Source organism: Mobula birostris, chromosome 18 (genome assembly GCF_030028105.1).
Source record: "Mobula birostris isolate sMobBir1 chromosome 18, sMobBir1.hap1, whole genome shotgun sequence".
Lineage (NCBI taxonomy): Eukaryota > Metazoa > Chordata > Chondrichthyes > Myliobatiformes > Myliobatidae > Mobula > Mobula birostris.
Window position 1 is genome coordinate 16306808 of NC_092387.1, and position 21773 is coordinate 16328580.

Below are 21773 nucleotides of genomic sequence, written 5' to 3' on the forward strand. Positions count from 1 at the left end.
AAGTTTCCTTAATTAATACTTAGAAGTACCAATGAGAGAGCATGCAATACTGTATCTGCTATTTGGGAATGAGATAAGGCAAGGACAGAAGTTTGTGTAGGGGAACATTTGGTATCTAAAGACCCACAAGGCCTTCAAAAGCAACATTTTGAGAGTACAAAGCTTGTATGTCCCTGTCAGAATAAAAGATAAAGATAACAAGTGTAGGGAACCTTAGTTTTCAAGAGACATTGAGGCCCTGGTTAAGAGGAAAAAAAAGAGGTGCATAGCATAGGCAGGTAGGAACAAATAAGTTGCTTTTGGATTACAAGAAATGCAAGAGGACACTTAAGAAAGAAGTCGGGAGGGCTAAAAGACAAGATGAAGGAGAATCCTAGGGGATTCTACAGATATGTTAAGAGCAAAAGGATTGTAAGGGACAAAATTGGTCCTCTGGAAGATCAGAATGGTAATTCATGTGTGGAGCCACATGGGAGATACCTTAAATAAATTTTTTGCATTTGTATTTACTCAGACAGACACAGAGTCTATAGAAGTGAGGAAAACCAGCACCAACTTCATGGATCCTGTACACATTCCAGAGGAGGGGGTGTTTGCTATCCTGAGGCAAATCAAGATGGATAAATCCCCAGGGCCTAACAAGTTGTTCTCTCAGACCCTACAAGAGGCAAGAGCAGAAGTTGCCGGGGCCCTAGCAGAGATATTTAGATCATCATTGGCAACAGGAAAGGTACCAGAGGATTGGAGGATAGCCAGTGTTGTTCCATAAAACCATAAGATTTAGGAGCAGAATTAGGCCATTTGGCCCATCGAGTCCACTCCATCATATCATCATGCCTAATCCAATTTTCCTGTCAAGCCCAAACTCCTGCCTTCTCCTGATATCCCTTCATGCCCTGACCATTCTAGAATCTATCAACCTCTGCCTTAAATATACTTAAAGACTTGGCTTCCATAGCTGCCTGTGGCAAAGAATTCCATAGAATAACCACCCTGTAGCTAAAGAAATTCCTTGTCATCTCCGTTCTAAAAGGGCAACCCTCTATTCTGAGGCTGTGTCCTCTGGTCTTAGACTCTCCCATCCTCTCTACATCAACTCTATCAAGGGTTTTCACCATTCAGTAGGTTTCAATAAGGTCACCCCTCATTCTTCTGAATTCTGGATGGCGAATATAGGCCCAGAGCCATCAGATGCTCTTCGTATGAAAAGCCATTCAATCCTGGAATCATTTTTGTGAACCTCCTTTGAAACCTCTCCAGTTTAAAAAAGGCTCTAAACATAAGGCAGGAAATTATAAGCTGGTCAGTCTGACATCAGGTGTGGGAAAGTTATCGGAAGGTAATCTAAGGGACCGGATATATAAGTACAGTATTTGGATAGCCATAGACTTATGAAGGATAATCAGCATGGCTTCATGCGTGGTAGATCATTTCTAACTAATCTTAGAGTTTTTTGAGAAAGTTACAAGGAAAGTGGATGAAGACAAGCCAGTAGATATTGTTTGCATGGAGTTTAGCAAGGCATTTGACAAGATCCTGTATGGGAGGTTGGTCAAGAAGGTTCAGTTGCATGGCGTTCAAAATAATGCAGTAAATTGGATTAGTCGTTCACTTTGTGCAAGAAGCCAGATAGTTGCCTCTCTGACTGGAGGCCTGTGACTAATGGTGCATCACAGGGATTAGTGCTACGTCCTTTGTTGTTTGTCATCTGTATCAATAATCTGGATGATAATGTGGTTAATGGATCAGCAAATTTGCAGATGACACCATGATTGGGGGTGTAGCAGACAACAAGGAAGGTCTATCATGGCTTGCAGAGGTACCTGCATCCACTGGAAAATGGGCTGAAGCATGGCAGATGGAATTTAATGCAGACAAGTGCGAGGCTTTGCACTTCGATAGGACCAACCAAGGTAGGGCACTGAGGAGTGTGATAGAAGAACAGAAGGATCTGGGAATACAGGACCATAATACATTAGAAGTGGTGTCACATGCAGATAGGGTCATAAAGATTTTGGAACATAGGCCTCCATAAATCAATGTATTGAGTACAAGAGATGGGATGTTATGTTGAAGTTGTATAAGATATTGGTGAGGCCTAATTTGGAGTATTGTGTTCAGTTTTGATCACCTACCTACAGAAATAATGTAAACAAGGTTGAAAGAGCACAGAGAAAAGCTACAAGGATATTGCCAGGTCTGAAGGACCTGAGTTATAAGGAAGGATTGAATAGGTTAAGACTGTATTCCTTGGAACATAGAAGATTCAAAGGAGATTTGATAAAGGTATACAAAATTATGAGGTGTATAGATAGGGTAAATGCAAGCAGGCTTTTTCTACTGAGATTGGGTGGCACTATAACCAGAGGTCATGGGTTAAGAATGAAAAATGAAAATTTTGAGGGAAACATGAGGGGAAACCTCTTCACTCAGAGGGTTCTGAGAGTATGGAATGAGCTGCCAGTACAAGTGGTGCATGCGAGCTCAATTTCAATATTTAAGAGAAGTTTGGATTATGTACATGGATGGTAGGGGTGCGGAGGACTATGCTCTCGGGAGTAGGCAATTTAAGTGCTTTCGGCATCGACTAGACAGGGCCTGTTTTCATGTTGTATTTCTCTATAACTCTGTGACATGGCATCGTAATGCCCAAGACATTAGACGGTAAACAAAATCATTGCATGAATTTCATGATTTTAAAATTGGTTATTAAAGTGTGAGTCCTAGTAGCATTTCATCTCCAAAAAGAAACTTGCACATCAAAAATAGTCAAGTGGTCTGTATAACTATTAGTTAAGCTGTAATTTTATGGAATGTGCAAAGCTTTTCTGTAATAGCAAACACTTACCATCTCCAAACGATAATAGTCAATGGCTTTTTTTCCGAATAGAGTCTACCACTCTATTAGAACAGTGGTTGACGTCTGCTTAGAAAGCAAATGAAACAACAAGTGTTATTGTGTCATGTAGTACTTGTCTGAAATGTAGAGGTTACCTTTATGGTGGCAGCAATTTAACTATCATCACATATTGGCTGAAAGCAGTCATCAATTTTTCTCTTATAGATAACAATGAATGTATTTCTGAAACTAATCTGTGTGGATCTAAAGGAGTGTGCCAGAATACTCCAGGCAGCTTTATTTGTGAATGCCAACGTGGATTTTCACTGGATCAATCTGGCCATGGCTGTGAAGGTAAAACTGTAATGGAACCAAAAAAAAACATGTAACTATATATTATTCATTTCATATCATTTTATATCATTTGTCCAAACTTGATGAAAATTGACATTAATTATAATTTGTATTCCAGATAAACATAATGAACCTCTAGCTAGTTAGCCTTACATAAGTATCTTTCATGCCAAGATATATAATTAACTGATTAAAATGAAATGGTTAAAATTTCAAATGTGAGCTACATTAAATCACATTCATGCTATATGTGAAAATTTACACAATCATGTTAATATAAATTTTATGCCAAAATATTTCTAGTTTATTTTAGTTTCTGGTTTTAGTTTGTACATTAATATAATTGTGATCGGATTTGAGAATTGATTAAATTAAATAATGATACAAATTTTACTAGCAATAAAATCTGCATATCATAACTTCTCAGCAATCAAAAAGCTTCGGGGAATTACCTAGATCTGCATCAAAAGGAATACTAAAGTGATAATAAATCTGATTAGTCGTCCACTTGAAAATAGGTGGCATAAGGAGAAGAGGGGAGCTTCAGGAGACATTTTGGCAACTTAAGTATTAAGCTAGTAAGGGTATGTGCCTTAGAATTATCTATCACTGCAGAAGAGTGCAATGTGGAGTTAACCTTCAGGTAGTTCCAATTTATCACTCTTAGCACCATCCATAATCAGAGAGCCTATCCCTGTGACAAATTCAAGTTTTCCTCACCTCAATATCCTTTCAATCTCCTTCACTGACCCAATCTCTCCCCAGTTCTCCTAATCTCTTTACATCTTGGATTTCCGTGCACTTCCCACCAGGCATCCCATCTCTTCCAAAGAAACTTCTCATTCGACCCTAAACTACTTGATCAAATGTGCTTTCATCTACAACCTGGGACAGAAGCCTTATAGCTCACAGTTGGCCAACTTTTCATAGTGGCTTCCTGTAGTCAATAAATAAAAGTCAGGAAAAGCTAATCTGATCCTACCCAAATTTTCCAATCACAAAGCTGCTGTACTGTTCCAAAATCCTGCCCCTCAGCCTTCAAGCTAATGTCGTGGCCCTTACCAGATATTAAGGTTTGCAATCACCATCAAGCCACAATGTTCTGTGTATGGACACTATGTAAGGCACTTGCAAGGCAAGAAGTTGCTTATTCTTGACTAAAGCTACTAAGATTTTTACTGCTGTGATCTTCATTCATCCACGTAAATACTTTGTTTAATTCAGTTGAGTTTGTTACCAAGGCTACTATTGTCAAGCAGCACATTGTGATTTGCTTGGGTCAGGCATCATGCACAGAACAGACTGTTTTAAGTTGGCCAGAATCAGAGAGAAATCATAACAGCTGACTCCAACTACCATCAGTTGGGAATAAATCTTTTTATACTTGTCTCATAAAAGTACAGCCAAAATAACCCACATAGCAGCTGAATCTCAGTGACCAATCTGAACTTTATTGTTGCTATGTAAGCTCATAAATACTCAGCAGGGCAATCACTGGAGATTTTCAGTAATGGAAATTTTTTTTAAATTTGAGAATATGTAAACATACAGAGTAATTATAATAAATTACAATCCTACAAAAAAAAAGATTTCATATGGAGTGTAGCCACTAAAGTGTGTGTTATGTTTTTCTAAATAATTTGCCAGATATTGATGAATGTGAGGGAAGCCATCGTTGCCAGCATGGCTGCCAGAATTTGATCGGTGGATATCGATGCAGTTGTCCACATGGTTACCTTCAGCACTATCAATGGAATCAGTGTGTTGGCAAGTAGTGCATTTTTTTCAAATTGTGTCAAGAAAGTAAACATTGTCAAGGATCAAATTGTCTATAATTTGTAATTATTCCAACAGAGTTTAAGTTCCCTCTTACTACTCCCAACTTTGTACTTAAAACAATTTGTACCTGTACAGTATGTGGACCAGTTGATGTTTTCTAACAAAGTATCATATAGCCTCTTCCAAATTTGGAGCATAATGACTGTCTGCATACTTGCTTATGCATCTCAGAGAGGCCCAATATCTTAATTTTTAGGCACTATCAGTTCCAATAGGACATCTAAAAAAGTTTGTGGTGCCCTCTTAACGTCCAGCAGAGGAATATAGAGCAGGAAGATTGTGGCATCAGTCAACAAACAAGTCAGAGTTGTTACCAGCACTGTTGTATTGGAGCTCAGACCACTACCTAATGCTCTGTCACAAGCTGCTGCAGCAAAATTTACATTCTCCCACAGGAAGAGACCTCAACACAACTACACCTCCCACACCATAAATGGTCTTTTAAAAAAAAAGTCTTCAGCTGCCTGTGTTGGTGCACAAACGTGTTCATTGATTTGCCTGACAATTCCATGCTTCAGATTCTATGTAGGAGCCCAGTTCAATATTGGTGCCAAACTCATCCATGTTCCCTGATAATTCACTTGCATTTTCTGGCCGAATGTACCAAGTATTTTATTGCGTACGGTCATTAGCTGCTTCTGAAGACCTCCCTGTCAAAGATCTGATCAGAATCCTCAGCAGAGCTCATGCACAACCTTGATCTCTGAAAAAGAGAAACCTGGGCTTTCATTCACAGGATGTGGATGTTATGGGCAATGCTGGTGTTTATTATTCATCTTTAATTATCCCTCAACAGAGGAGACAGTTAAGATTCAAACACATTGAGTCTCAGACCAGACCAGGTAAGGATGACAGATATTTTTGCCAGAGTATATTTTGTCCTCTTCTGACCAATTGTACTTGCCCATGAAGATCCATCTGTTAATTTATTACTGAATTATGTTCTTAGTTGTTTAAAAGAAAAAGGTAGGGGAAGGAAGATGTCTCCCTAAACTTCCACGTTTTTATTTTTAATGTTCCTTAAACTTATACCCTAAGTTCCTTAATGTTCCTTAAGCTATATACCCTAATTTCTACTTCTATAGTTTTGTGCAAATTTTGTTTGATAGTACGTCTATTTGAAGCACCTTTGTGCATTTCACTGCAATAAAGATGCTATTGAAACACTTTGTTAGTGGCCAAGTAGATTATTTTTTCTCTTTTGGGTTAGAATCAATTTACAATGTAACTACAAGAAAAACCTAATTTTCAACTAAACTAATACTTAAGGTACATAGTATCAATCTGTGCCTCATTTGAAGATTTAGATAATATTTTGTTCATAGATTGTTTATTTTGTAATCTGAGAACAGAACTAAAGACCTCTGCTTAAAGTATTATTCTGCAAGGAAAAAAGTCATTCATACAACTGGCAGTGTTCAGAATCAATAGTAATTCGTTACTTAAAAGATGAAAATATTGAAGTATTTTCGTACCCAACTTTACATTATTTTAAAACTTTTTTTTCAGAGGAATGTCTAGAAATTTCTTTTTGCAAAAGGGCAGTGTCACTGAAAATAGATTTAGCCATCTGAGGGTCTCTCAGTGCCTGATGGAAAATTCTACTTGTAATCTTCTGTTGATATTTTCAATATATCGGTGATACCACCCAATATTATTTTCCACTGTGATTTTCAACCTCACTACTCTAAACAATCCAAGTTTCTCTGTAGTCAGAGAGTAACCAGCTTTTACTAATGCTGTTCCTCTGGAACAATGAAGGGCAGCATTCAGTCTGCATTATTTGTCGTCCTGCTCCACGGTACTCAGTAGCCTAACTGTTCACCCTGCCATTTAATCTGTGAGCTTCCAAGACACTTAAATACAAACTCACACACAAAACTGTTCTGCATTGCTTCTTGAACATCACAGTCATGGTCTTCCTCAGCATTCTAGATTTGGGGTCAGTCCAGGGTAGTGATCTCTACCACGTCTTACAGTTTACTTCTTCCTGCTGAATTAGTAAAATCATCCAAAGTTTAGAAGACTAGCTGCACCGTCTTCTACCAGCTACACCAGATCTCCATGGGACATGGAGTAATTTACATTTTGCTATCATTGCAGCATCCATTCTTGAGGCAACAGCACTCTTGGAAGTGGAAATCACTTGTTTTGTGCATATGTCCCAATAAAGACTGCCTCCTGTGCTTGCAGCTGTAAGGTTAAGTGCTGGTTAACTGCAAAATCTTACAGTACAATAAAGCTCGATAATTGACATAGTACAGCATTGCACAAGGAAACCTGACAAAGCCATTCTGGGAATCTTTATAGAACTTTTAAATACAGCTTCAGCATGCCATGCATTTCTAATTTTGGCACAAGTAAAAAGGGGGAAAGGAATTTCTAGGCAATGTAAATAGACATTCACAACAATACATGTATATATCATCGTCTGAAAAAAAATAACGCTAATTATTAAGCAGTTCACATTGGTAGGTATTGATTATCCCTACCCACAAAACTATTTTCCTCTCATCTTCTGGATACAGACCAACTCTCTCATCTCTGTGGCTACATCCCTTTATGCTCTTGGTCCAGTACAATAAGCCGACAGTGAAAGTTTATTTTTCTGGAACATTTTACCTTGTGGCCTCAGATAGGTAAAAAATTTCTTTGGAATCAAAATCAGCTTTAATATCACTGGCATATGTTGTGAAATTTGTTGTATTACAGTAGCAGTACATTGTAGTCATTGAAATTGATTGTTACTAATGACCAGGCCTGCAGTCAATTTAATCAGTAGTCTCCAATGGCAGTTAACTCTGAGCCTAAACCTACCCCTTCCTTAGCTTAGGGACAATTTAAATGATTTATTGTAAACCATGACTTCACTAAAGTATAAACTTTACTTAGAATACCAGGAATATATAACAGGTTTAAACTATCCAAAACAATTTTTAAAAGTTGGCAACAAAAAAATTATTCAAATCCATTTAAAGATATGCCTATTCTATTTTGAATCTATTTTAAGTTCTGTTCTGTTCTAAGCCTTACTTATAATAAATTACAATTTTCTTTGTAATCATAATTCAAATTGTTACTTGATTTTTAAGCAAGGTATAATATACTTGGGTGACAAGGTGGAGAAACGTCTCTACCAAAGGCGGTGTAAGGTGCTCCTTCCCTCCACTAGCCTGTAGGTTACTCTTGGGCAAGGTGTAGCACCTGCTTAGCCACCTGATCAGAGTCACGTGAAATCATGGAAGCGGATGATGGATGGTCGTATGAGCAGCTGGTGCATATCACAAATCCTGGTTATGTGACCATTGATGCCATGCAGACAACTTCTGAAGGGTATTGATAATGGCTGGGGTCACCCATCTTGTTAAGATACTACCCAGAAAAAGGCAATGGCAAACTACTTCTGCAGAAAAATTTGCCAAGGACAATCATAGTCTTGGAAAGGCCATGATTGCCGATGTCATAACGACATGGCACATAACGTGGCATAGTGGTTAGCTTTACAGTACAAGCAACCTGGGTTTAATTTCCTTTACTGCCTATAGGAAGTTTGTACATTCACCCCGTGACTGCATGGATTTCCTCCGGGTGCTCCAGATTCCTCCCACAATCCAAAAACGTACCAGTTAGTAGGTTAATTGGTCATTGTAAATTGTCCTGTGATTAGGCTAGGATTAAAAATTGGGGAATTGCTGGGCTGCGTGGCTCAAAGGGCTGGAAGGGCCTATTCCACGCTGTATCTCACTAATGAACAAACGTAATGTACTTCTAAATATACTGAGGCACTCAACATTGTAGGATTAAATTAAATTTGAGCAATTTGTTTTACATGAAGTTAATATAAGTGCTTTCAAACATGTTAAAGTTAGGGTAACTGAAGCAGTTTTTATACATTTGTATTATGAAATGTTTCCCATGATAATTCCCACTGTCCTGGATTTTTGCCAAGCTGAATCAACAGATTGATGTGGTTTATTGCTTACTGTGGCACCAACGATCAATGCCACAAATGCTATATTTCCTTGCCATTATTGATACACAAATAATGTACAAACATTCACCGTTATTCCCCCATGGCTACCTGTGCATTCCTTGTGACTTCACACCATTCCAGCACTGAGGAAGAAAGCTTTGGACAGGTTGGGATAATGGGCAAAGAAGTGGCAGGTGGAATACAGCATAGGGCAGCATATGGTCATGCACTTTGGTAAAAGAAAAAAGAGTGTCAACTGTTTTGTAATGGAGAGATAATTCAGAATTTGGAGGTGCAAAGGGACTTGGGATTCTCTAAACTTCAGCCTAAAGGCTAACTTACAGATAGAGCTAGCAGTAAGGAAGACAAATGCATTTGTAAGCATTCAGTTCCAGAGGATTTGAATATAAAAGCAAGGATATAATGCTGAGGCTTTATAAAACATTGGTCAAACTAGAGTATTGTGAGCAGTTTTGAGCCCTATATCTAAGGAAGGATGGACTGGTGTTGGAGAGGCTCTAGTGAAAGCTTACAAGAATTATCCTTGGGATAGAGGGGTTAACATATGAGCAGCGTTTGATGGCTCTGGGTCTGTACTTACTGGAAATTAGAAGGATAATGAGGGATCTCGTTGAAACTTGCTGAGTATTGAAAGGCCTGAATAGAGTGGATGTGAAGAGTATGTTTCCCATAGTAGGGGAGTGTAGGACCAGAAAGCACAGCCTCAAGATACAAGGAAGTCCTTTTGGAACAGAAATGAGGAGGACTTTCCTCAGCCAGAACATGGGAGTTCACTGTCACAGATGACTGTGGAGGCCAAGTCATTGGGGGTATTTAAGGCAGTGACTGACAGGTACTTGATTAGTAAGGGTGTCAAAGGTTATGGGGAGAAGATAGTAGAATGAGGTTGAGAGAAAAAATTAAATCTGTGGGCTTTTTTTTTGCTAGCGACAGAGGTACAACAACAGCAGGAGGAAAAAAAAGAAAAAAGTAAAACGGTGGGAGAGAAAATCAAGACCACTGTCCCGTTAAGAAGTATAAGCCCTACTGGTGTAATCATAATTTTAATAAATGTTCTCAATCCCCCATTCGAGTTCATGTTTGTTGTCACAAGCATATTCAAGTATAAATGCCGTGAATATTAGCTCTTTACAGCCATAGCACAGTACATGACAAACAAGACAAATATGGATAACATAAACTAACATAAATTATACATAATTTACACAACAAAATAAACATAACAACATAAGTGCTTATGCATGCGCAGTGCATTATACTAGGTTGAAACAGGACATCTCTATGATTCATGACATTGCATACATGCTTTCTGACACAGCTGTCAATGCACCAAATGTTTTACCCTGCGTAAACATTACCATCTACTACTGAAATCATCATAAGAATCTATACAGCTGAATTAATGTGTGATGTCACCTTATACACAATATTTGCCACTCCTGTCTCATGTTTTGCTCTGTGAACATCTTACCTCTAATCTAAAGATAGAGATTAGGTTTGCTTGTCACATGTACACTGAAACATACAGTAAAATAGATAATTTGCATCAACGACCAACACAAATCAAGGACGTTCAGGAGCAGCCGGGACTTGTTGCTTTGCTTCCAGCGCCAGCATAGCATGCTCACGCTTACTAACCCGTACGACTTTGGAAAGTGGGAGAAAATCGGATCACTTGGAGGAAACCCATGTGGACACAGGGAGAACATGCAAGCTCTTTACAGACAGCAACAGGAATTGAATTCTGATTGTTGGTACTGTAAAGTGTTACATTAGCCCCAATGCTATTGTGCCACTCCATCTGTACAGTATGCAAAGAGTTGTTTAATGCTAAACAGGTGACTGTGAATGTCAGGTTGAATAACAGAGTCCCTTCAGCACACTTTTGTTGCTGATCCACTGCATCTTCCTCTAGTGGGAATTTGGTTGGTTTAGTATTGTCACATGTACCAAGGTAGCGAAAAATTTGTCCTTGATACTGTTCACAGTGATCAAATCATTTCATTGCACATGAGGAAGAATAAAGTAAAACAATAACAATACAGAATAAAGTGTAAAAACTACCAGAAAAGCGCATTACAGATAAACAGATTCTTGGTAGACTGACAATACAAAGGCACAAAGAATGACTGATGTTGAAGGGAGACCATAGATGATATTATTTTAATGTAGAGATACAATGCTTTTCCAGCTCTTCAAGCTGCACTACCCAGTAACCCCAACAACTTCGATTTAACCCTGACTTAATCTTGGGACAAATTACAATGACCAATTAATCTACTAACCAGTACATTTTTGGACTGTGGGAGGAATCCAGAGCATCCAGAGAAGACCCATGCACTCCATGGGGAGAGAGGTAGAGAGGAATACGTACTCCTTACAGAGGACGCCAGGGGTGAACTCCAAACTCCAACACTCTGAGCTGTAATAGTGTCACACTAACTGCTATGCTACCATGGCACCCAGTAAGACCTGAATGTTTGTAGCATGTAATCAGTTAATACTCTAGGTCAAGTGGGAGGTCGAATATGGAAAGTAAATTTATGTAAGAGCATACAGCGATTTTTATGATCTCTTCAACACTACTAGCTACTAACTCTGTGAAAACCAGTATTGGTATGACCAGCAAAGTCTCCTCCAAGGCACTAAGCTTTTGGAGCTGTATTTCCCCTGGATGGCTTGATGACTTTGGATGAATACCTGGCTGTGCATATAAGTTGTGAGCTATGGAAGGAAGATTCAAAATAGTAGCAAATGTATTAGGGGACATGTAAAGTTAGGCCTAAATTCTAATTTGTATAGATTGTTGGGTGGGTGCCCTGGATTCCCAACATCTGCAAATTTTCCCATCTCTGTTGGTAGTGGTTGGGATACAAGGATGTATTCCCTGAACTTGATCATATGTGCAAGATCATTGAACTTTTGCCAGTATTACATCCACATCTTGAAAACCCTGTTCTGATGCAAATTAGAAAATACAAAAATTCCACCCTCCCCCAACAGATGCTGCTCAGTCTGCTGAGTTCCTATACCAGATTGTTTGTTGCTTGAAATGTTGTTTCTTGTGTTTAATGCTGGCTTTCCTGGCAACATTTTGGTCCAATGCTAATTCAGGACACTTCTCCAACTTGTCTTTTAGGACTTCTCATGCTATGTGAGAAAGTCACTCTCACCAGAATTAAACCTCCAGAATTACCTCTACCAATGTTTTAGCCACAAAATACCTCTTTAAGAGGTGCAACTGCTCTTAATTATTGCTAGCTAGGTTGAACTGTACTAGCTACTCAAGAATGGTGACACTTTGATACACTAGGAAATGGACATGAGAGAGGCACCAGATGATGGTTGAAATCATGGAAGTGTAGCACAGATTAGCAGAGAATGGTGCACTGGTTGAAATTAATTATACGTTATCGTCTGTCAGTGCCCATTTTTCACAGTTGCACAATTTAGCTTCCCAGAAAAGTGTACAGTATTTTAATCTGAAAAAAAAACTACCCATGGCAAGAGGCGTGCAAGTTCTGAGATGTGGCATTGCAACGGGTAAATCAATAAAAACATGGATGGAAGGAAGAAAGTGAAAATGAGAGAAGAATAATAGATTGAGGCTAATGTCACTGACCATAAATGAAGAAGGAGGAGAGGACTGAAATATGTTCAAAGCTTTTATCTAAATTTTCAATTCCTATTTAATAAATATATGTGCAGTGCATTTATTAAGCATGATATTTCCACTTCCTGTAGATAACTGGCCAAACTTTTATAATATTGTCATTATTGTTATTTACAGCATAAATGCGGAAGCAATCTATTATTGAGTCTACACTGAATAAGTTACTAGTCTATATTTAATTTCAGTGCATCTTTTTTAAAAGCTTTAGCAGCTTTCACATTTATTGTTTCAGATATACAACTTATTTCACTGGATGTTGTAAAGTTGCTGTGCAAGAAGAAAACCAGATGCTTGGCACCTTCTTTCAGAAATTATTTTGAAATATTACTTCATTTTTGAATTTTAAAACATTAGTCATAGTCATACTTTATTGATCCCGAGGGAAATTGGGTTTCGTTACAGTTGCACCAACCAAGAATAGAGTATAGATATAGCAATATAAAACCATAAATAATTAAGTAATAGTATGTAAATTATGCCAGGAAATAAGTCCAGGACCAGCCTATTGGCTCAGGGTGTCTGACCCTCCAAGGGAGGAGTTGTAAAGTTTGATAGCCACAGGAAGGAATGACTTCCAAGACGCTCAGTGTTGCATCGCGGTGGAATGAGTCTCTGGCTGAATGTACTCCTGTGCCCAATCAGTACATTATGTAGTGGATGGGAGATATTGTCCAAGATGGCATGCAACTTAGACAGCATCCTCTTTTCAGACACCACCTTCAGAGAGTCCAGTTCCATCCCCACAACATCACTGGCCTTACGAATGAGTTTGTTGATTCTGTTGGTGTCTGCTACCCTCAGCCTGCTGCCCCAGCACACAACAGCAAACATGATAGCACTGGCCACCACAGACTCGTAGAACATCCTCAGCATCATCCGACAGATGTTAAAGGACCTCAGTCTCCTCAGGAAATAGAGACGGCTCTGACCCTTCTTGTAGACAGCCTCAGTGTTCTTTGACCAGTCCAGTTTATTATGAATTTGTATCCCCAGGTATTTGTAATCCTCCACCATGTCCACACTGACCCCCTGGATGGAAACAGGGGTCACCGGTGCCTTAGCCCTCCTCAGGTCCACCACCAGCTCCTTAGTCTTTTTCACATTAAACTGCAGATAATTACATAATGGAACATCAGTTAACTACCACAATGAAGAGTTTCTGCCTGGCTGATTTTAAGTGGATAAATTATTTCATATGATTCCATAAACTGAACAATTCTAACGAAGTGCAATGTCACATCTATTCAAGAACATAAAATGTTTTACATTTGATTTAGTTCCTCTCTAGTCTGTTGGCCTAATTCCCAATAACTTAACAAATGTCTGAGACTTCTATTAAAACCTTATTAAGTAATTGAAATGTAAAGAGTCAGTCTGAATCTATTGAATCTGATGGGGAGAAGTCTTCAATCAGTATACAGCAATAGCATTCAGAGCAGTAACAAGATGACAATTTGATGAGTATTATTTTGTGATATGATTTAGTTAAAGAATGATTTAAATATTCTGAATTAAGTTAGAATTTCAGCATTAGGTACCTATACTGATCTCCTTTTCCTTTTAGCTTTAGTTTGTTTGGGGAAGGGTGGAAAAGCAATGTAGTGGCACATGTAGAATTGATCCATCTTCATTTTTTCTATGAAGTAAACTTTGACTCACCAATTTATAATGTTATGGTGAATTTATTGGTACTGTATTGTATATTGATTGTTCCATTTGCCCTTATTCATAAAACAAGCTGATATTAGAAACAACAGAAAGGGAGGTCTTTAAATCTCGGTCTTCATATTGTTTACTTAATTGTTTCATGATTTTTTTTTTGCCAACAGATGAAAATGAATGCATGAACTCTCATGTTTGTGGAGGAGCTGCATGCCACAATACACTGGGAAGCTACAAGTGCCTCTGTCCAACAGGATTCTCTTATGAACAGATTTCTGGATCTTGTCATGACATAAATGAATGTTCTTCCTCCAAAAATCCATGTAACTACGGCTGTTCAAACACTGATGGAGGTTACTTATGTGGCTGCCCACCTGGATATTACAGAGTTGGCCAAGGGTAAAAGCCAGTTAGGATTATAAAATTATTACAATTTTTAAAAACAACTAATTCTTTGATTACTAGACAGCATTGGATGGGTGGAAGGAAACCTCAGGAGGTTTCTCTGCAGAAAAACTTGACAGGATCTGATCTAAGCAACAGACCTCAGATGGCATAGTTATCACCATCCCGCGAAAGAGGGAGAAACTGTATATCTGTGAGAGGGAAAGAAAGAGAAGAGGTTGAGGATGAAGGAGGTGAGGGGAACAAGGAAACTGTGAGTAATCAGTTTAAGGGAGAGGTAAAGAACAGGGCAAGAGCTTGCAAGTAAGCACATCTGTATGTGAGTGGTCAAATTCCACCTGCACACAAAAACATGTACATATATTTACAGATATCCATATATCAGAATTGTCTTGGTCTAACAATTGTTTTATTTCAAGTTTTCATAAATTGTTCTCGATCGTATTCCTGCTGATCCATGTTATTTGGTCCTTTCAAATATAAAGACCTTACATACCAGATTGAATAGTAAATGCAATTATCTTCAACATTTAAATCCTGAAAGCAATAAGATGTCAAAAACTGATCACTTTATTACTCCAATTAATAGCAAATATTCCATTGAGGCTGAAAGCAAGTTATCAAGAACAGACTGAGTAACCATCCTTGACAAACTTAATTTGGAGCTTGAGAAGTCACTGGGGCTATTATTTTTGGATCCTGACACCAAAAAGTTTAAGAACTTTTTCTCTAAGTAATCATTTAATTTTCATTGTAAATTCAATTTCAACTATTCAAATATTTGTGTTGTGCAGCAATTAGTTGTGGATTTCTAACTTAAAGTTGGTGCTTGCAATATGGATGATATCTATTGGCACATTTTATATGATAGAAAGTTATGCATATAAATTTAATGAAGTCTTTGTCTCTACAGTAGTAGTTAATATGCAGTATGTTTTCATCTTCTTTATTTAAAATGGGAAGTAGATAATATCCCCTCTAGAGAAACAGCTAGGTTTTCAATTTATTGATTTCAATAAATTAAAATGGGATGGACTACGTGGCAGGCAGCCCAAATTTATTCTGTTAGATTCTCATCCAGGTAGAAGAGACAAAATCTAACTCATGTTTTTTAATGTTTGTAGTTGTATCTAAAATTACATATATTTTGACATTTTCTGACTAGGCACTGTGTCTCTGGAGTGGGATTTAGCAAAGGGCAGATGTTTCCAATAGGAGGTGACACAGAAGACAATAGTCTATCACCTGAGGCGTGTTATGAATGCAAAGTTAATGGCTACCCCAAAGGAAGACGTCGAAGAGCAACCAATGAAAAGGAATCTATGACTTTGAATGAAGCAAAGGTAATTGATGGCTGTTTTTATGTGGATAAGGCACTGGCTGCCATTACAGAAGAAAACATAGCACAGGATGTATTTTAGCAGGAGTTTTGAGTATGTGAAAGAGATCAGTTTATCTGTTCTTCTTTAAACTTACGACATTGTAACTGTTTCCTAATAACTCCTCAGAGGAGCACATGTCCCATTGAAGTATTGTGACTGAGTCTCAAACTCCATGGCAATCAGCTTTAATGCATAGCATGTGAAGGGAAGATGCTTACAACCTTCTTCATTGTATGTGACCCTACCAACTCTTGTTGTCTACAAACCTACTAATCATACCATCTATATTCTCATCATGTCATTTACATATAAAAAAATAAAAATTTCCAGCATCAATCCCTATGGTACACCACTTGTTGCAGATTTAAAGTCATATAAACACCTATCCACCACTACATTCTGCCTTCTATCTGATTTTGGATCCTGATTTCCAACGGACAGTGGATATCTTGTGCTTTATCCTTCTGGACCAGCCTGCCTTGTCAAAAGCCTTATTAAAGTCCAGGTGAATCATGTCTCCCACTTAATTGATTTGCTCAATTACCTCCTCAAACAAAACCATCACGTTTGTGAGATGTGATCTCTCTTGTACATGTTGACTCATCATCTGCCCTGCTTTTCCAAGAGAACATAATTACTGTCCTTCAGAACCTTTTCTAACAACTTCCCTGCCACAGATGTAAGGGTTATCTGCCTGTAGTTTCTTGACTTATTCTTCCTGTAATTTTTGAAGGGGATATTTGCTATATTTAGTCTTCTAAATTAATGTTAAAATAGCAACTACTATTTAGACTAAGTTATTAAACATTTTTACTCTATTTCAGCTTTGACTGTTAATGATATTTCAAGGTTATTCTTTATATTTCTTGTGTTTACTGCCAGGTAAGCACCTATGATACTAGGCAATTGAATCTCAAGGAAGTTAAGCAACAAGATAGATGTTTGCATCACCTCCTGTTAGCTGATCAGAGTTTTGGCATTATATCATGAAGTAGTCCATAATGAAAGCTGCCTGCTCTGGCATCTGATGGGCTCAGTTGGGGGAGTGTTTTCCTGCACAAAGCAAAAGAATAAGCATTAGAAAAGAAAATAGAAGCTCTGTTTTAGAACTCTATCATACAATTAATTGTTTGTATAATATTTTGATATAGGTAATTGTTTGCATTTTATTATTATGTTTGGTGTTATAGTGTATATTTAGTTATTTAAGTTTATAAGCTATTTTTCATATTTAATGGAAATTATTCCCTGTTAAAATTTTGAGCTAATTTTCTTTTCAATTGCCTTCTAAAAAGTCAGTTAAAATTTAAAAGGAAAAAATCTAAACGAATTTATATGACTTTCAACTGGTAGCCGCACAGAAACCAAAATACAGTGAATAAAACACCAACAAGGAAGCATCATTTGCTCCCAGACACACAGTTAAATAATACAAATATCAGATGTACAAATTTTATTTTCAATTTAAAAAGTTATAGTCATAGAAAAGTACAGCACAGAAACAGGACTTTCGGCCCAACTAGTTCCTGCCGAACCATTTAAATTCCTTACTCCCATCAACCTGTACCAGTTCCATAGCCCTCCATACCCCTATCATCTATGCACCTATCCAAGCTTCACTTAAATGTTGAAATTGAGCTTGCATACACCACTTGCGCTGGCAGCTCATTCCATGCTCTCACGATCCTCTGAGTGAAGAAGTTTCCCCTCGAGTTCCCCTTAAATTTTTCACATTTCACCCTTAACCCATGGTCTCTGGTTGTAGTCCCACCCAACCTTTTTGGTAAAAGCCTGCTTGTATTTTCCCTATCTATACCCTTCATAATTTTGTTTGCCTTTCAATCTTCTGCATTTCAAGGAATAAAGTCCTAACCTATTCAATCTTCCTTATAACTCAGGTACTCCAAACCCAGCAACGTAAATTTTCCCTGTACTCTTTCAACCTTATTTACATCTTTCCTATAGGTAGATGACCAAAACTGCACATGATACTCCAGATTAGGCCTCACCCATGTCTTAGACAACTTCAGAATCAGAATCAGGTTTAATATCACCGGCATGTGTCGTGAAATTTATTAACTTAGCGGCAGCAGTACAATGCAATACATGATAATATAGGGAAAAAAATTAAATCAATTAATATATATATATATATATATATATAGTCCAGATGGTCCGGGTCCCACTGCAAACTTTCCTGACTGTCCACTGCAACTCCATCTTGGTATGACCCGCAAATTCACTGATCCAGTTAACCACATTATCATCCAGTTCGTTGATATAGAACAAACAACAACAGACCCAGCACAGATACCACTAGTCACAGGCCCACCAGTCAGAGAGGCAATCATCTACTACCTCTCTCTGACAGTTCCCAGAAAACCAATGTCTAATCCAATTTACTCCTCAATGCCTGATCTCTGTCTTAAGTGTTCCCTTGCATTTCGTACACTGCACAAGCACCCCATTTGTTCCTACCTACCTGTATCTGTTATGCACCTTCTTTATTTCTTAACCAGGGCCTCAATATCTCTTAAAAACCAAGATTCCCTACACCTGTTGTCTTTACCTTTTAGCCTGACAGGCGCATATAAGCTTTGTATTGTCAAAATTTCACTTTTGAAGGCATACCATTTACCAAGTGTACTTTTGCCAAAAAACAGCCTGCCCAATACACAATTGCCCGATCCTTTCTAATATTAAAATTGGACTTTCTCCAATTTAGAATCTCAACCCACAGACCAGACCTATCTTTTGCATTATTACTTTGAAAATAATGGCGTTGTGATCATGAGATGCAAAGTGTTCCCCTACACAAACTTCTGTCACTTGCCTTGTCTCATTCCCTAATAGCAGATCAAGTATTGCACACTCTCTCATTGGGATTTCTACATACTGATTAAGGAAACTTTCCTGAACACATTTGACAAACTCTATTCCATCTAGTCCTTTTGCAATAATGGACTCCCAGTTAATATGTAGAAAATTAAAATCAGCTACAATAATAACCTTATGTTTCTTGCAACAATCTGTGATCTCCCTGCAAATTTGGTCCTCTAAATCCCTTGGACTGTTGGGTGGTCTGTAATATAGTCCCATTAATGTGATCATACCTTTCTTATTTCTCAGTTCCACCCATAAAGCCTCACTAGACGAGTTCTCCAGTCTGTCCTGACAGAACACTGATGTGACATTCTTCCTGACTAATAACGCCATACCTGCTCTTTTAATCCCTCCCGCTCGGTTGCATCTAAAACAGTGGAACCGGAGAATATTGTGCTGCCAGACCTGCCCCTTCTACAGCAAAGTCTCATTAATGACTGTAATATCATAATTCCAGGTGTTGTTCTATACCCTGAACTCACCTGGCTTTCCTTTTTTTTTGGTATGTGCCTGCGTGCATGCAGGTCTGTGCATGTGTGTCTGTGTGTGCATGTGTGCTTCCGTGATGATGTCTTTTTCATGGCCTTTTACAAGGCGCGGAGCGAGAGAGAGAGACTGTGTGGCGCGCCACTTCCCACACAGACATTTTCGCAGTATTTTTCCCTTTATTTTACGAGGTCGAGTTGCGATCTCGACATTCAACCCGGCACGGATGGAAAGCATACTCGGGAGCGGATCTGACTGGTTTCGAACCCGGGAACCTCCGCTCCCGGGTCCAGCGCCAATGTCATTGCGCCACCAGCCAGCCCTCACCTGGCTTTCCTACGATACCTCCTGCAATGAAATACAGGCAGCTCAGGACATAATTCGCACCATGTTCAACCTTTTGGTTCCTAACTTTGTCTGAAGTCTTAACAACACCTGTCTCCACAACCTCTCCACTATCTGCTCTGCCACTTGGTTCCCAACCCCCTGCAACTCTAGTTTAAACCCCAGTGTACAGCAAGAGCAAACCTTCCCGCTAGGATATTAGTCCCTTCCATTTCAGGTGCAAACGTCTCTTCTGTACAGGTCCCACCTTCCCTGGAAGAGAGCCCAATGATCTAAAAATATAATACCCACCCTCCCACACCAACTCCTTAGCCACTTGTTAAACTGTATAATCTTTCTATTTCTCACCTCACTAGCACGTAGCATTGGTGGTAATCCTGAGACACAACCCTGGAGGTCCTGCCCTTTAACTTAGCACCTAACTCCCTGAACTATATGGACCACGACTTCTCCCATTTAAGAATGCTAAGGACTTGGTCCAAGATGTCCCAGACCCTGGCAGCTGGGAGGCAAGGTACTATCTGGGAAACTCATTCTCGTCCACAGAACCTCCTATCTGTTCCCCTAACAAATCCCCTATCACCACATCTTGCCTCTTCTCCCCCTTCCCTTCTGAGTCACAGAGTCAGACTCAGTGTCAGAGACCTGCCCGCTGTGACTTTCCTCTGCTAAGTCATCGCTCCCAATGATATCCAAAGTGGTATACCTGTTCTTGAGGGGGATGGCCACGGGATAGTCTACGCGGCTTTCTTAAACCCTTTGCCTTTCCTGACTGTCATCCAGTTTCCTGTGTCCTGCACCTTGAGTGTAGCTACCTCTGTCATCCAGTACCAGAGATATTTCATATCCATTTTCAAAGAATTCCAAATTTTGGCAGAACCATTTTTGTAGTGGCTGCCTAATACATACACTTGCATTTCTAAATTAGGGAATTTAGCCTCAGGACTAGTATCAAAATACATCCCATCTATTTACTCTTGAACCTTTGCCAGTTGCCTGTTGCGTTTTTTCCAACTAAATAAAATAAAAAGTGCAAAGCAAACTTGCATAATTTTCTATTTTCATTTAATTTTTAACTTGGCTGGTTCTTTAAGGGAGTTACCATGCTTAGTTAATGTCCAGAACGAGGGGTCACAGTTTGAGGATAAAGGGGAAGCCTTTTGGGACCGAGATTAGGAAAAACTTCTTCACACACAGAGTGGTGAATCTGTGGAACTCTCTGCCACAGGAAACAGTTGAGGCCAGTTCATTGGCTATATTTAAGAGGGAGTTAGATATGGCCCTTGTGGCTAAAGGGATCAGGAGGTATGGAGGGAAGACTGGTACAGGGTTCTGAGTTGGATGATCAGCCATGATCATACTGAATGGTGGTGCAGGCTCGAAGGGCAGAATGGCCTTCTCCTGCACCTATTTTCTATGTTGCTATGTTTACCTTCAGTAAAATTATGGGCAGAAGCAGATTTCAAAGATTTATCACATATCAGGAGAATGTTCGCCATATTTACACAAACTTAAAATATCAAAGTGATATAAATGCACAGTATTTGAATGGATAAGAGAGCACACCATAAGCTAACAGCCCAATTGTTTATTTCAGTTTAAATTACTGGAAATTAGATATCCCCTATTACACGTTTGTAGTCCTCCTCCTTATGGAAAATCTTTCCATTGTTTCTGTCTTTCTCACAACACTGAATCCAATTCACTGTGTAATCAGTTTGCTTTGTATGTCTGGTAATAAATAGGATGTGGACATCACTGGCAAAGCTGACATTTATTGTGCATCCCAGATTGCCCTAAAGCATATTATACTAATTAGTCAGGAATTATATGCAGACCAGACTGACAAAGAAATCAGATTTCATTTTTTTTTATTGAGATACTGTGTGGAATAGGCCCTTTCTGACTTCG

At 38.7% G+C, this 21773-nt stretch overlaps 1 protein-coding gene across 1 annotated transcript in view; it reads left to right on the top strand.

Moving 5' to 3' along the window:
- The window catches only part of LOC140211971 (fibrillin-1-like), a 460859-nt gene that overhangs the window by 432936 nt on the left and 6150 nt on the right, over positions 1-21773 (top strand). The window contains exons 61-64 of the mRNA XM_072282261.1: positions 3065-3193; positions 4841-4960; positions 14529-14760; positions 15932-16109. Coding sequence (XP_072138362.1) covers positions 3065-3193; positions 4841-4960; positions 14529-14760; positions 15932-16109 — 659 coding nt within the window. The remainder of the gene's footprint in view (positions 1-3064; positions 3194-4840; positions 4961-14528; positions 14761-15931; positions 16110-21773) is intronic.